Here is a 17826-nt window from a genome sequence, read left to right as displayed (position 1 = left end):
GTATACTTCGAATGATTTAGTGAGGCGGGGACCTTCAGGCCGTCTTTGCATAGAGGATGACGAGCGGTCGGCACCTAGTTTACCTACAATAAGAGTACGCGGCGATTTATTTTAGGACATGCCCACCCCTTTGATTGATATATCAATAAATGATGATGAAATTGAATGTATCCCACCCTTTCTAAGCGATATAGTGATATTTGATGAAGATGATGATGTATTTAGTATAGAACCTGAAATTTTATACATAAAAACCATTATAAATATTGATTTCAGTAATGAGTAAAGATTAGAAGAATGAATTATTATTTTTTGTTATCTTTGATAGAAAACTTGGCTGTGGACTGATAGTACCCTATTGGGTGATCTAATTAAACTGAACTATTCATATGCAGAAGTCTCTGGTGGTATCCTTACTCTATGCATATCTAATATGTTTCAGGAAAAAAATTAGAATTGATCTGTAACATATTTCTTTTTCATTGCGAAAATTTGGTGTTGGGATATAAAAGAAGTTGAAAAGTAACGTATGACTTCTCTGGTATGCTGGATCTTAAAATGTAATTTCAGAGAAATTCTTTAACCTTTTAGGGTTAACTTGCCTTTTTAGGGATGAGCATTTAGGGTTCTCCTACATGCTGAACCTGAAAGTGTGTTCCCTGACATGCCGAATCTGAAAGTGTGATTTTGGAAAAATTCTTTAACATTTTAGGGTTAACTTACCTTTTTAGGGTGACTATTTAGGGTTCTCCAACATGGTGAACTTGAAAGTGTGTTCCCTGGCATGCTGAATCTGAAAGTGTAATTTTCATGGCGATGAACGTGCAAACACTGCACGGGGGTTGGGTCGGTGCCCCTAGCCCTCTGTTCATGAGGGGAGCAATGCTCATAATTGTCCTTAAAAGAAGAAAAAATTTAGCAAGGAATAATGATTTCCTTTTTTACAGAAGAAAAATTAGTACCCCCCATCCCCATAACCATAATTTTTTCTAGAAAGCATTTATCACAAAGAAGTCCCCTCCTCCCATTTTCAGTAAAGCAAAAAGTAAAAATTTGCGAGAAATATACTAAACTATGGACAATCTCCGACTATCAAATGCAGCACTCCATTGGCAGCCATCGGGTCCACGCCGCAGGGGCAGACCCAGAAACACCCTGCGTCGCACGTACCAGACAGATCTCCGTAACCTGCACACATCAATCCAACCTCAGTGGGAGGACATACTTGCAGCAGCAAACCGGCGGGCAGATTGGCGGCTCCTTCTTGATGCCCTGGGTGCCTCTGGAGGCACAGGCGGATCTAAGGTCTAAGGTAAGGTGTGCCCTCTATAAATACATGGATGTACACAGAGGAGTATAGGAAATAAATGAAAAGAAAACTGAAAAATACAAAATTACACTTCTGACGAAAAGGACGATAATAAGTAGCTCATAATACTCATAATAACTCATGAATATGTAATAAATAGCTTACGGTAGCTTATTTGTTCATAACACTAAAAACACTCAAAAAACATAACACCTAAACGCTCATAATACATAACGCATAAATAGCTGTTTTATTAAAGCAGTGGCGACGAAACTATTTTTCCATTAAACGAGACAATAAAGGGGAACATTTATTCTATTTTCTCTAGATCGTCTAAGAAATCGGTCGTATTGTTGATCTATTTTAACAGTAATATCAAATATTCCAAATTTGCGTATAATATACCTATTTTTTAACCATAGTGGAATTCCAGGAAAATATTTACAAAACCGGAAAAAGTACACGCAGATACACTTTTATCACTTTTACTTAAAAACTTCAAAAATAAAACTATAAAAAATACATGAGTGCAAACATTGAATTATATTGAATTATACTGCTTTCTTGCAATTTTTAAAGTGGTCAATGGTTGAATTTATCCTTGAGGTGATGAATATATTTCAAAAATAGATCTTGACTTATCCAACCCGATGGTAGGACTGCACCTGCTGAGTTTGCTGGAGCACCAGTTAGCATGTGAGGCTTAAAATTTTTCCTTGGAAATATAAATTAAGGTGAAAATACCGACTGCTTGCAGAAACAGTCCAGACTATGGTCACAAAGACACCTCTGTCTGGGGATGTTGAATTGCACAATATCATCTGACCCATCTCCTTAAACACTTTAGGAGGAGCGTGAACTATGGTCACTGTGGTGAACTGTGATAAGAACTTTCGTCACAGTTGTGTATGTCACTTGGAGTAAAAGGAAGCTTTTCTAGAACTGAATTCAGGCTTGAGAAGAACTGTTCAACGTTGACACTATTAAAGCTCGTTGCATGACCCAACCTTGTGGGTTCAGGCTTGCATAATAACAGTTGTGGATTTTAGCTCGAAAACCTACCAGCCAGTCTATCTCTGTCTCTGTGCTATTACTCCAGTTCTTACGAATTGTCTTGTTGTTTGCTATAGCAAAGTAATTGATGCAGTTAGTCATATGCACTGGCAATTGTAGTTACAATTAGTTGGGGTCACAGTCGCAATCAGTCACATTCACAAGTATTTGCAGTTGCAAGTAGTCACAAAATCAAACAGTTCAAAGCAGTCACAGTTTGAAAAAGTCACATTAGCAGTAATACTACTTGCATTAGTAGTAGTTGTAGCAGCTCTTAAAGGTTCAATTTATTGTTTTCAGCTGTTTTTCAGATATCGTTCATATGCCCTTTTGAGAACCTGTATGCATAGAGTACATATTTATTTTGTTCAATATACACTGCAATATACCTTGATAGTTTACCTTAATGTCCTTAGCCATATTGCTGATAGACCATTTCAACATCCATATTTAGTTATAAATCCCTCTCAACAGGTCCCTAAGTTTCAAGCTTAATACCTTTATGCGCTTCTAAGATGCCGTAATATGCCATTATGATAAACCGGACGGACACAGAGTCTTTTGATTTAGTTCTATATCCCCAATAAAATGCTCTGAAATTTCTAACGTAACCACCTTTTTCCTGGGATATTGCAGATACACCTTTTTGACAATCTGGATATGTATTGTACCTTTTGATTTAGCGTTACTCCCCATCCAGTTTCCCTGAAAGTTGAAACTTAATACCTATGCTGTTCCTGAGATGTTGTATCTCTGCTCCTTTGACAACCTGGATGTACTTAAACCTTATTGAAAAAAAAAAAAATATCCTTGCAAAATCAAAGCGTGACTTTTTTTTTCTTTGAAATGTTTCGCCACAAGATGACCAGATAATTTGGCTTTCAATTGGTACCCCAAGCACTAAATTTAATTTTACTATACTAAAAAAGAATAAACAAAGAAAATCTAAAGACGAAATATTTTTTTGGGGTGTATTTTCCAAACGTTGAGATAGGTTTGGTCAAAAACAAAAATTGTAAGCTAGCATACCAAAATAATTGATCTGGACTGGATGGTTGAGCATCAAACTAACTATACTGGATCAAGCTTACGGATTTTTTTGAGAATGCTAGATTGTATCCCATTTCACTTCGTTGTTTATGGGTATTGTGCGTAATATGGTCCGTCAGGTGCGTTGCGGGAAGGTCTTGAGGGTCACACCAATAAGCCTCATGGGTTGCCTGCGGTCCGCGGGCCGTGGGTTGCCGACCCATGCACTAAGTTGTCTATTAATTTGTTAAAATGAACTAAATCCCTTCTCCAAAGCTTGAAGAACAAATGGCAGTGAAAAAGAAATCTAACTGTTTGAATTGGTTAAGTGAGAACTTATAAAACCACACATATACTTAATTTCTATGGGTTAACAGTGTTGTCAGATTTAACTAGTTATTTGTGGTTATTTCTTTTCCCTTTTCAAAATGACAATATTGACAAAAATGTTGTTCTTCCCTTAAAAATTCTATAATTTCAAAACGACCAATAAAACATCTCATGAAGTCACAGTTTTCAGGCTCAATAGGCCTAAGATTAGTCCAAGAGGGAAAATATTTTGATTTTAATGCCCTTAGGGATTTGATATATCATTGCAACTTGAAGTGATTCCATGTCAGCCCCCTAGTTCAGAGGTTTTGTTCAGTACTGTCTTATCTTCTAGTTGGGAAAAGCAAAATGTGTCCGAATGTTCAGAAAGCTGCGGTCCTGGAGTAGCAACAGTTCACTATCAGTGTGTAAAAACATCCTCCGAACGATCAAAAACGATTATGAATGCGACGTTTTGTAATCATTTGACCATTCCAAATAAACAAGAAAATTGTGTGGGACCATGTCTTAAAGCTTACTGGAGATATGGCAAATGGTTGCCGGTAAGACAAAAATTTTTCTATAATGTCAATCCGCTACATTTTCTATCCTGCAGTTTTTTGTGATGATAATTGTTAACTATTTGCAAAATTCTGATTCGGAGCATGGATTTTAATTGAAAACAACTATTTATATTCTAATGGTAATTAAATTAACTGGATTTTACTACAACAAATAGCTACGGCAGCATTTTAGTTAATAGCTAACATTCATTTATATTCAGTAATTTAAATTTGTTTATTTGCTTATGTTTAGCTAATAATTAATCATGTTTTTTTTATATTTATAATAAATTGTATTTGACTATCACACATATATTTTTACCATATAATTGTTAATGATGAAAGCCTTTTGCTCTTAGCAATACTCAAACTAGGAACGAATATTTAATTAAAAACAAATACCTATATTTCGTTAGTAAAAAAATTACCTGAATTTTGCCAAGATAAATAGATGGATCTCAACATAGTTTCAATATTCAATAAATATAGTTTCATAGTTTCTATAAATATTTCAATATTTAGCAATATTTATCGTGTTGATCTTATTTAGGAGCGTCAAAGATGAATTTTTAAAGAAGTGTGCTATTTAAAAAATTACGAACGATTTCAATATATATGGGCCCGAAAGGGTTGCGTTTCCCCATTATTTGACAGAAAAAATACTAAGGTCTTTTCAAGGGCAAATAAGTGCCCTTACAATCAACCACAGCCTTATTTATAGCGACGATATTATAGCAACAATATTTTAGTTTTCAGAGTTTTTTCTTGCTTTTAAACGAATCTGGCAATAGTCTCACTTTTGCCACTTTTATGCCACTTTTGTCTTGGATTTATCCGAATATATTGTGCTAAAAAAAGAGCATCGCCCCTTGGTTGTATTGAGAGTGGGGGGGGGGGGTGCTACCTGGTTTGGTCCCCCCCTTAGATGCAACTTTTTGATGACTCACTTTTTTAAGCTCCGATAAATCCAAGTCAAACCTGATATAAAATGAAACAACACGAGTAGAGAGCTATCTATAACTCCGGACGGGGCATAATTTATGCATGTTTTTATGGTTTTTGTCACTGAGAATGAAAAAACAGGATTTTTCTCACTTTGATGTATTTTCATGGTTTAATGATTCTAATGGGGTCAATGACAGCTCAATCAAGGTCGATTTATTTGTTTTTTCTAGGTGTAATGACACTGGGGGTGATTTACATAATCGGTGGGGAATGTATTGATCTAGGACAAGAGGGGGGAAATGAATTTCCAAGAAATTGATTGCGTAATCGACTAGGACAAGTGAATTTCTGAGAAATTAATTGCGTAATCGAAGGGGAGAGAATTTCCAAGAAATTGATTGCGTAATCGACTAGGACAAGTGAATTTCTGAGAAATTGATTGCGTAATCGAAGGGGAGAGAATTTCCGAGAAAATGATTGCGTAATCGAAGGGGTCCGGGACGTACATAATTTATGCATGTTTTTATGATTTTTGTCACTGAGAATGAAAAAACAGGATTTTTCTCACTTTGATGTATTTTCATGGTTTAGTGATTCTAATGGGGTCAATAACACCTCTTTCAAGGTCGATTTATTTGTTGTTTCCAAGTGTATTGTCTCCGGAGTGAAGTTTGCATATGCGCATTGACGGGGAAGAGATGTATTGATCTAGGACTCGACTAGGACAAGTGAATTTCCGAGAAATTCATTTACATAAATGAAGGGGAGAGGATTTCCAAGAAATTGATTGCGTAACCGACTAAGACAAGTGGATTTCTGAGAAATTGATTACATAATCGCTGGGGAGAATGTATTGATCTAGGACTCGACTAGGACAAGTGGATTTCTGAGAAATTGATTTACATAATCGGTGGGGGAATGTATTGATCCGATAACGGGAAACAGGATCACGTGTCTCCTTTTAAGCCAATCAGGGAGTCGGTTAAATCTCCGTCTAAGCCAATCAGAAAGTCGTTTACATATGGTTTCCCTTTACAACACAATTTGCCCTTGAGATTTCGTATATTGCATTGTGATTAAATTGTCTTATAGTCTCAAGCCACCATGGATAGAGCATCTGAAATTATTGACAAGGAAACTTCATCTACAATGATTAACAATGTGAGTTCTGTTTAGTAAATTTTCATACTTTATTTTCAAATAAAATTATTTTACATAGTCACCCTACTGTAAATTCAGGGTATACGCCCCCCACAATACAAACTCCACTATATGGTGTTTATACTCGCTAGAAAGTGTAAAATACGTTCTTTTTTACCATGTAAACCTCCCCTTCCCCCTCCACCCCCCCCGATTTACGACTTTAGTTCTTCCATTGGAAATAATTCTGTTTTTGATAAGTTTATTCTTTCTGTAAGCCTATCTAAAAGTAACAGTCAACTTCTGTCAACCCTTAGCTATTAATATACCGTTTCCATTTAAGCCGCCGCTAACTTGACTTAAACATTTCCGCAATGATTTAACCTAAACTAATCTCATAATAATATTTTTAGTTAATTTCTAGTTTACTGTTAGAGAGTCTTTTTATCTCAAAATGCTATTTTTTGCTAGAATATTATAACTTTAAGGGGCCTTCCAATAATCGATTCATTTCAACACATGAAAAGCGTGTCAGAGATGTACAAAGAAATTTTCCCCTCTTTAAATCAGGTCAATTATTGTGTAAATTCAGTCTGCTGAATTCTCATAATGAAGCCGAAAAATGCACTACATCCCGATCATATTTGCTCATAGCAAATTCTTTGCGTTATAAACTGCTTTTATTTAAACACAATTCTCCATAGGAAGGAGTTGGGTTATCAAGTAAAGACCACGGTTTTTTTCAAAGCAGATAAAGAGTATTAATATGAATTATTTTTCGAGGAGTTGTTTGAACAAAATCTAAACCTTCTATGTCATCTTTTAGATTGTATTAAGTTGGAACTTTCAGAATATATATAGAGTAGAGAATACATAACTTTATTATGCGTAAATTGAATAGCATTTAATTTCTGAGTTTTGTATATTTCTCGCAAATTTTTACTTTTTGCTTTACTGAAAAAGGGGGGAGGGTACTTCTTTGTGATAAATGCTTTCTAGACAAAATTATGGTTATGGGGATGGGGGGTACTAATTTTTCTTCTGTAAAAAAGGGAATCATTATTCCTTACTAAATTTTTTCTTCTTTTAAGAACAATTATGAGCATTGCTCCCCTCATGAAAAGAGGACTAGGGGCACCGACCCAACTCCCGTGCAGTGTTTGGAGATAGCTGACACATCTAGGAGCGTTCTATACAAGTCCACTGTCCCTTTTCAAATCACCGCGCCCTCTATGATATCTCTACCTTGAACATTCAAGGTTGCAGTAGAAGTGCCAAGGGGACATCGACTAGCCCTAGAATAGGATGAATATGCTCGTGATCAATTAAATGACATTGAGAATAAGAAGGAGACCCCTATTATCACCAAGGAAATTAAAGACATTGTGTTATAGATTTCAGAAATAAAGCTTCATATATTTATTATTATTATTTACCTTAGGCATAAGGGTCGAGGTTTGAGAATTTTAAGAGACTCTTTTCCCTATTTTAATATATTTAGTCAGATGACTACTGACTCAATACGGAATACAACCTGATAACCAAATTCAATATTTGTTATCTACCAGAAAGAATAAAATAAAAAACAATAACACGCGTAATTTAAGGGAAAATGAGAGAAAAGGACTCCAGGGAAGGAGGGAGTGTCTTTAAGGGACGGAGGGCAGTTTTTGGTCAACAACTCAACATTAACTTTTTTTCCGCTGTTATATTTATAATTTATTTTTCGTTGTGCAAAGCAGTAGTTTTTAAGTGTAGATTTAATGTTACCCAACCTCCTTAAGTGAAAATGATTTATTCTAAGAAAGTGAGCTGTATTTGTTAGAGTTTCAGAAACATTACATATTTATTTAATTTAAGCACTTTTTTTCAGATATAATAATGTTTGGTGTGATTGACACAGAATATATTGGTTTAAAATATTCCTCAACTGGCATTATTTTCGAAGCAGGTTTCTTACTCCTAGACAATCAACGGCGTGAAATTCATAGCTCGCGGCCTCAGGGGGTGGGGGGTCCGCCCCGGCCGCCGCAGTGGTTGGCCGGGAAGTGCCGCGGGCTGGGAAGTGCCACGGGGCCCGCCACAGTGGCCGGCCGGGAAGCACCGCGGGCCGGGAAGCAAGTTAACCTAGAAATGTTAGGTAACCTGACCTAACCTAACCTAACTTTTACCGGCTTTATGTATAAATTTCATAACTTAAAAACCTTTCCCCAGGGGCTGAAGGGGGCCATTTTATCGCTAAAGACATAGTTATTGTGCCTTTCAACTATGCTGAAGAATAAAATCCATCTCTAAATTGATTAGACGATTTTGGAAAAAGGTGACGTGGGAGGAATGGGGGTCCTCTCAAGCATAAATTATATTTTTTCTCAATATCATTTAATAGGTTAATTATCCGTCGTGAAAAATAGATGCAACGTTATTTCTGAAAGAACAAGTCATGCAATGGCGTAATGTTATTAATTTCCAATGTGATATTAGATTGCTTCTTTTTTTTATTGACTTTTTAATGCATTATCAGATTTGATATAACTGATTCGTTGAGTGTGACTAGGCCCCCTTGGGGTAGTGACTTTCAGAGGATTTTTTCATAGTAGGATGTACTAAAAGATCAAAAATGTATTTTAAGATTCGATTATTTTTTAATTATTTCGTAATAATTCTTTTGGGATTTGTTTTTGAAAAAATAACAATTTTTGTTATTTTCAATGAAAAATGAAAAAAATGACGCTTTCTAGATTCTGAGCAACTCATTCCCAAGAGGACGCCTGTCCTCTTTCATGCCTATGGGGGATATAGAACTTTATTTCTGAAAAACAAGTCATAGGATGGCTTTGGTCATTGGAGGTCTTATGCAAATGTAAAGAAGACATAAAATGAACTTGTTTTCCATGTTCCTATAGGTCAGCATTTATTAATTTGATTAACGAAAGGAAATATACGGTTATTACTGTTTATTACTAGGTGTTTGAAGGTTTTAACTCCAGTGCAGATTGAAATAAAGATAGAACAAAAAGTGATGAATACCTCAAATGAAGTCGTCGATTCTTCAAGGACTGATGTAAGTTTAAATAGCTTTTTAAGACATGATATAATTTTTGAGAATTTCAGGGGAAATTTTCAGGGAAAATTTCAGTGGGTTTATATTTCTGGAAAATTTACAAAAAAAAATCCCAAAATTCTACTTTAGAAGCTTTTTTAAATATTTCTAAGGCGCTAATAGATAGAGTGCTACAAATATCAGAATCAACTTTAGAGGACATTTTATGTCATGGGAAGATGTTTTTGAAATCCCTCTTCCTCCCAAACTCAAAATTTTCTAAAGTTCTACTTTAGAAGCTTTTTTAAATATTTCTAAAGCGTTAATTGATAGAGTGCTATAACCGCGGGCGGGACCCCCCACCCCCCGGGGCTGTGGGGCCGAAAGCCGGCCGCGGGTGGGACCCAACCCCACCCTCCGGGGCCGAAAGCCAGCCGCTGGCGGGACCCCCCTTTTTGTTATTTTCAATGAAAAATGAAAAAAATGACGCTTTCGAGATTCTGAGCAACTCATTCCCAAGAAGACTCCTGTCCTCTTCCATGCCTATGGGGGATATAGAACTTTGTTTCTGTAAAACAAGTCATAAAATGACTTATGGCATTGGAGGTCTTATGCAAATGTAAACAAGACATAAAATGAACTTGTTTTCCATGTTCCTATAGGTCAGTATTTATTAGTTTGATTAACGAAAGGAAATATACAGTTATTACTGTTTATTATTAGATGTTTGAACTCAAAATTTTCTAAAATTCTACTTTAGAAGCTTTTTAAATATTCCTAAAGCGTTAATTGATAGAGTGCTATAAACACTAGAATCGACTTCAGAGGACACGTTATATCACGGGAAGATGCTCTTGAAATCTCTCATCCCCCCAAACTCAAAATTTTACAAAATTCTACTTTAGAAGCTTTTTAAATATTTCTAAAGCGTTAATAGATAGAGTGCTATAAACACCAGAATCGACTTCAGAGGACACGTTATATCACGGGAAGATGTTCTTGAAATCTCTCTCCCCCCCAAACTCAAATTTTACAAAATTCTACTTTAGAAGCTTTTTTAAATATTTCTAAAGCGTTAATAGATAGTGCTAAAAACATCAGAATAAACTTTAGAGGACACGTTATATCACTGGAAGATGTTCTTGAAATCTCTCTTCCCCCCAAACTCAAAATTTTACAAAATTCTACTTTAGAAGCTTTTAAAATATTTCTAAAGCAAAGGAAATGATCCAGCCAATTATCGATCACTTTCAATTTTATTAGTATTTAGTAAAATATTTGAAAAAGGCTATGCTTTCTCGTCTCCTTATTTTCTTAAAATCTAAAAAATTTCTTCATGATTTCCAATTTGGTTTAAATTTAGAAGAGAAATTTAGAAAATGAACTTTTCTATCTTCTATGAAAATTTTTTAAACACTATTTAAAATTGTTCCATCTCTTTGAGGAAAATCTGAACTGAAGTGGAAAATTTTGTATTTTTAACCTAGCTAAACTTGCTAGTTTGAACAGAAAAAGTGTTATCACTGATGAAAAATATTATTTCTAAGAGAAATTTTTAATCATAGTGTTCTCAATCTTTGTAGGATGTATGGCTTGGTCGGGACCTTTCAGCTGATGAGGAGGTCCTTCTTTGTACTACTACAACCAGTGATGCTACTGATGATGTGCTAGAAGTACATTATACGGAAGATGGTCTGTCGTATACTTCGAATGATTTAGTGAGGCGGGGACCTTCAGGCCGTCTTTGCATAGAGGATGACGAGCGGTCGGCACCTAGTTTACCTACAATAAGAGTACGCGGCGATTTATTTTAGGACATGCCCACCCCTTTGATTGATATATCAATAAATGATGATGAAATTGAATGTATCCCACCCTTTCTAAGCGATATAGTGATATTTGATGAAGATGATGATGTATTTAGTATAGAACCCGAAATTTTATACATAAAAACCATTATAAATATTGATTTCAGTAATGAGTAAAGATTAGAAGAATGAATTATTATTTTTTGTTATCTTTGATAGAAAACTTGGCTGTGGACTGATAGTACCCTATTGGGTGATCTAATTAAACTGAACTATTCATATGCAGAAGTCTCTGGTGATATCCTTACTCTATGCATATCTAATATGTTTCAGGAAAAAAATTAGAATTGATCTGTAACATATTTCTTTTTCATTGCGACAATTTGGTGTTGGGATATAAAAGAAGTTGAAAAGTAACGTATGACTTCTCTGGTATGCTGGATCTTAAAATGTAATTTCAGAGAAATTCTTTAATCTTTTAGGGTTAACTTGCCTTTTTAGGGATAAGCATTTAGGGTTCTCCTACATGCTGCACCTGAAAGTGTATTCCCTGACATGCCGAATCTGAAAGTGTGATTTCAGAAAAAATCTTTAACCTTTTAGGGTTAACTTACCTTTTTAGGGGTGACTATTTAGGGTTCTCCAACTTGGTGAACCTGAAAGTGTGTTCCCTGGCATGTTGAATCTGAAAGTGTAATTTTCATGGCGATGAACTATTCTAAAGAATAAAAAATGGCTGGGGCTTATGATATTTATTGCTTAAACATATTTAAAAACATTTGAAAAAAATACATAATGACATATTTAAAAAAAAAGCTTAATCCATTTGATATGAGGAAGAGCAAGAGTTTAGGTCTTTGGATATCTGATGCATTATTCCATGTTTAGATATCTTTTCCGGTATCCATTGAGTGAAATATCTAACTCCATCTTCTGGGTCATGTACTGAATACAGGTATTTCTCACATTTGAAGTCTTCTAAATTGAATAATGCTATGTTTTTATCACATTTTTCTAGTAAGAGTTTATCAGTTGGCACGTTTTCCTTAACATAATCAGCTTGCACACCGAACAAACTGCACATTTTCTGAATTTCCTCTTGTAAATATTTTATTTCATAGCCATTTTCATTACGTGGTGTTACGGTTTTAACGTAAAAGCTGTTTTGATTTATAAAATTTAATGTTGGACTCCAACTTTTTTTCTCGTACTTATACATATTGTATCTGACGTTTCATATATAGCTATAAATTTCACGTCGCTGATCGTCTAGGAGTAAGAAAGCTGCTTCGAAAATAATGCCAGTTGTGGAATATTTCAAACCAATATATTCTGTGTCAATCACACTAAACATTATTATATCTGAAAAATAGGGCTTAAATTAAATAAATATGTAATGTTTCTGAAACTCTAACAAATACAGCTCACTTTCTTAGAATAAATCATTTTCACTTAAGGAGGTTGAGTTACATTAAATCTACACTTAAAAACTACTGCTTTGCACAACGAAAAATAAATTATAAATATAACAGCGGAAAAAAGTTAATGTTGAGCTGTTGACCAAAAACTGCTCTCCGTCCCTCAAAGACACTCCCTCCTCCCCTGGAGTCCTCTTCTCTCATTTCCCCTTAAATTACGCGTGTTATTGTTTTTATTTTATTCTTTCTGGTAGATAACAAATATTGAATTTGGTTATCAGGTTGTATTCCGTATTGAGTCAGTAGTCATCTAAATAAATATATTAAAATAGGGAAAATAGTCTCTTAAAATTCTCAAACCTCGACCCTTATGCCTAAGGTAAATAATAATAATAAATATATGAAGCTTTGTTTCTGAAATATATAACACAATGTCTTTAATTTCCTTGGTGATAATAGGGATCTCCTTCTTATTCTCAATGTCATTTAATAGATCACCAGCATATTTATCCCATTCTAGGGCTAGTCGATGTCCCCTTCGCACTTCTACTGCAACCTTGAATGTCCAAGTGAGAGATTTCATAGAGGGCGCGGTGATTTGAAAAGGGACAGGGGACTGGTATAGAACGCTCCTGGATATGTCAGCTATCTCCAAACACTGCACGGGGGTTGGGTCGGTGCCCCTAGCCCTCTGTTCATGAGGGGAGCAATGCTCATAATTGTCCTTAAAAGAAGAAAAAATTTAGCAAGGAATAATGATTTCCTTTTTTACAGAAGAAAAATTAGTACCCCCCATCCCCATAACCATAATTTTTTCTAGAAAGCATTTATCACAAAGAAGTCCCCTCCTCCCATTTTCAGTAAAGCAAAAAGTAAAAATTTGCGAGAAATATACTAAACTATGGACAATCTCCGACTATCAAATGCAGCACTCCATTGGCAGCCATCGGGTCCACGCCGCAGGGGCAGACCCAGAAACACCCTGCGTCGCACGTACCAGACAGATCTCCGTAACCTGCACACATCAATCCAACCTCAGTGGGAGGACATACTTGCAGCAGCAAACCGGTGGGCAGATTGGTGGCTCCTTCTTGATGCCCTGGGTGCCTCTGGAGGCACAGGCGGATCTAAGGTCTAAGGTAAGGTGTGCCCTCTATAAATACATGGATGTACACAGAGGAGTATAGGAAATAAATGAAAAGAAAACTGAAAAATACAAAATTACACTTCTGACGAAAAGGACGATAATAAGTAGCTCATAATACTCATAATAACTCATGAATATGTAATAAATAGCTTACGGTAGCTTATTTGTTCATAACACTAAAAACACTCAAAAAACATAACACCTAAACGCTCATAATACATAACGCATAAATAGCTGTTTTATTAAAGCAGTGGCGACGAAACTATTTTTCCATTAAACGAGACAATAAAGAGGAACATTTATTCTATTTTCTCTAGATCGTCTAAGAAATCGGTCGTATTGTTGATCTATTTTAACAGTAATATCAAATATTCCAAATTTGCGTATAATATACCTATTTTTTAACCATAGTGGAATTCCAGGAAAATATTTACAAAACCGGAAAAAGGACACGCAGATACACTTTTATCACTTTTACTTAAAAACTTCAAAAATAAAACTATAAAAAATACATGAGTGCAAACATTGAATTATATTGAATTATACTGCTTTCTTGCAATTTTTAAAGTGGTCAATGGTTGAATTTATCCTTGAGGTGATGAATATATTTCAAAAATAGATCTTGACTTATCCAACCCGATGGTAGGACTGCACCTGCTGAGTTTGCTGGAGCACCAGTTAGCATGTGAGGCTTAAAATTTTTCCTTGGAAATATAAATTAAGGTGAAAATACCGACTGCTTGCAGAAACAGTCCAGACTATGGTCACAAAGACACCTCTGTCTGGGGATGTTGAATTGCACAATATCATCTGACCCATCTCCTTAAACACTTTAGGAGGAGCGTGAACTATGGTCACTGTGGTGAACTGTGATAAGAATTTTTGTCACAGTTGTGTATGTCACTTGGAGTAAAAGGAAGCTTTTCTAGAACTGAATTCAGGCTTGAGAAGAACTGTTCAACGTTGACACTATTAAAGCTCGTTGCATGACCCAACCTTGTGGGTTCAGGCTTGCGTAATGACAGTTGTGGATTTTAGCTCGAAAACCTACCAGCCAGTCTATCTCTGTCTCTGTGCTATTACTCCAGTTCTTACGAATTGTCTTGTTGTTTGCTATAGCAAAGTAATTGATGTAGTTAGTCATATGCACTGGCAATTGTAGTTACAATTAGTTGGGGTCGCAGTTGCAATCAGTCACATTCACAAGTATTTTCAGTTGCAAGTAGTCACAAATTCAAACAGTTCAAAGCAGTCACAGTTAAAAAGTCACAATAGCAGCAGTACTAATTGGACAGGGGACTGGTATAGAACGCTCCTGGATATGTCAGCTATCTCCAAACACTGCACGGGGGTTGGGTCGGTGCCCCTAGCCCTCTGTTCATGAGGGGAGCAATGCTGATAATTGTCCTTAAAAGAAGAAAAGATTTAGCAAGGAATAATGATTTCCTTTTTTACAGAAGAAAAATTAGTACCCCCCATCCCCATAACCATAATTTTGTCTAGAAAGCATTTATCACAAAGAAGTCCCCTCCTCCCATTTTCAGTAAAGCAAAAAGTCAAAATTTGCGAGAAATATACTAAACTCAGAAATCAAATGCTATTCAATTTACGCATAATAAAGTTATGTATTCTCTACTCTATATATATTCTGAAAGTTCCAACTTAATACAATCAAAAAGATTACATAGAAGGTTTAGATTTTGTTCAAACAACTCCTCAAAAAATAATTCATATTAATACTCTTTATCTGCTTTGAAAAAAACCGCGGTCTTTACTTGATAGCACAACTCCTTACGATAGAGAATTGTTTTTAAATAAAAGCAGTTTATAACGTAAAGAATTTGCTATGAGGAAATATGATCGGGATATAGTGCCTTTTTTGGCTTCACTATGAGAATTCAGCAGACTGAATGTATACGATAATTGACCTGATTTAAAAGGGGGAACAATTTCTTTGAATATCTCTGACACGCTTTTACTGTGATGAAATGAATCGATTATTGGAAGGCCCCTTAAAACTATAATATTCTAGCGAAAAATAGCATTTTGAGATAAAAAGACTCTCTAACAGAAAACTAGAAATTAGCTAAAATATTATTATGAGGTTAGGTTAGGTTAAATCATTGCGGATATGTTGAAGTCAAGTTAGCGACGGCTTAAATGGCAACAGTATATTAATAGCTAAGGGTTGACAGAAGTTGACTGTTAATTTTAGATAGGCTTCCAGAAAGAATAAACTTATCAAAAACATAATTATTTCTAATGGAAGAATTAAAGTCGTAAACAGGGGGGTGGGGAGGGGGAAGGGTAGGTTTACATGCTAAAAAAGAACGTATTTTACACTTTCTAGCGAGTATAAACACCATATAGGGGAGTTTGTATTGTGGGGGGGGGGTATACCCTGAATTTACAGTAGGGTGACTATGTAAAATAATTTTATTTGAAAATAAAGTATGAAAATTTACTAAACAGAACTCACATTGTTAATCATTGTAGATGAAGTTTCCTTGTCAATAATTTCAGATATTCTATCCATGGTGGCTTGAGACTATATGATAATTTAATCACAATGCAATATACGAAATCTCAAGGGCGAATTGTGTTGTACTGGGAAACCATATGTAACCGTCTCTCTGATTGGCTTAGAATCAGATGTAACTGACTCCCTGATAGGCTTAGAAGGAGACACGTGATCCTATTTCCCGTTATCAGATCAATAGATTCTCCCCACCGATTATGTAAATCAATTTCTCGGAAATCCACTTGTCCTAGTCGAGTCCTGGATCAATACATTCTCCCTAGCGATTATGTAATCAATTTCTCAGAAATCCACTTGTCTTAGTCGGTTACGCAATCAATTTCTTGGAAATCCTCTCCCCTTCATTTATGTAAATCAATTTCTCGGAAATTCACTTGTCCTAGTCGAGTCCTAGATCAATACATCTCTTCCCCGTCAATGCGCATATGCAAACTTCACTCCGGAGACAATACACTTGGAAACAACAAATAAATCGACCTTGAAAGAGGTGTTATTGACCCAATAGAATCAATAAACCATGAAAATACATCAAAGTGAGAAAAATCCTGTTTTTTTTCATTCTCAGTGACAAAAACCATAAAAACATGAATAAATTATGTTCGTCCCGGACCCCTTCGATTACGCAATCATTTTCTCGGAAATTCTCTCCCCTTCGATTACGCAATCAATTTCTCAGGAATTTACTTGTCCTATTCGATTACGCAATCAATTTCTCGGAAATTCTCTCCCCTTCAATTACGCAATCAATTTCTCAGAAATTCACTTGTCCTAGTCGATTACGCAATCAATTTCTCGGAAATCCATTTTCCCCCTCTTGTCCTAGATCAATACATTCCCCCACAAATTATGTAAATCACCCCCAGTGTCATTACAACTGGAAACAACAAATAAATCGACCTGAAAAGAGGTGTCATTGACTCCATTAGAATCAATAAACCATGAAAATACATCAAAGTGAGAAAAATTCTGTTTTTTCATTCTCGGTGACAAAAATCATAAAAACATGCATAAATTATGCCCCGTTCGGAGTTATAGATAGCTCTCTACTAACACGCTGGTCATGGGGAGATGATTGACAGATTCGTTTAAAAAGAACCAAAAACTTGGAAAATTAATATATTGCAACAAGGGTGGATTGGGGTTACTCAACTCTTAAATTAGTCTTAAAAAAAAACAAGTAAAAAACATGTTTCTCGTACAAAACTAAACAACATTTCTCCGACGTATAAATTGGTTTTAAAAATAGTCTATCTCCATGAGAGGTAAGCCTCTTTATCTTCTTTTTCTTTGTAACCATCCCCCTCTCGTATAAGGTTCATGATTCAGTCATGCATCATCTAAATTCCAACCAGCACTACTAATTTGTTTTATTTATTTGTACGATACTAAATTTAATTATATCCTACTCAAGGCCTAGTCAGTATTTTTGCTCCCTTTTAAATTCTGTCACAGATTAAAATTAACTTTCGCTGAATTTTGTTGACTTTCTTTCGTATTGCTGCGCTGTAACTAGCTGCTCTAGTCAA

At 35.4% G+C, this 17826-nt stretch overlaps 1 protein-coding gene across 1 annotated transcript in view; it reads left to right on the top strand.

Moving 5' to 3' along the window:
• Window positions 1-1082: 1082 nt before the first annotated feature.
• LOC148946933 (uncharacterized) overlaps window positions 1083-17826 on the top strand; it is an 87767-nt gene continuing 71023 nt past the window's right edge. Inside the window, exons 1-2 of the mRNA XM_089096462.1 lie at window positions 1083-1312; window positions 4056-4263. Of these exons, the coding sequence (XP_088952588.1) occupies window positions 4162-4263 (102 nt within the window). The 5' untranslated portion in view covers window positions 1083-1312; window positions 4056-4161. The remainder of the gene's footprint in view (window positions 1313-4055; window positions 4264-17826) is intronic.

This window comes from Artemia sp. Qi Xiang Cuo, chromosome 11, assembly GCF_049724085.1.
Source record: "Artemia sp. Qi Xiang Cuo chromosome 11, ASM4972408v1, whole genome shotgun sequence".
Lineage (NCBI taxonomy): Eukaryota > Metazoa > Arthropoda > Branchiopoda > Anostraca > Artemiidae > Artemia > Artemia sp. Qi Xiang Cuo.
Note: the sequence above shows the minus strand (reverse complement) of the source record. Positions and strands in the feature narration are given on the sequence as shown.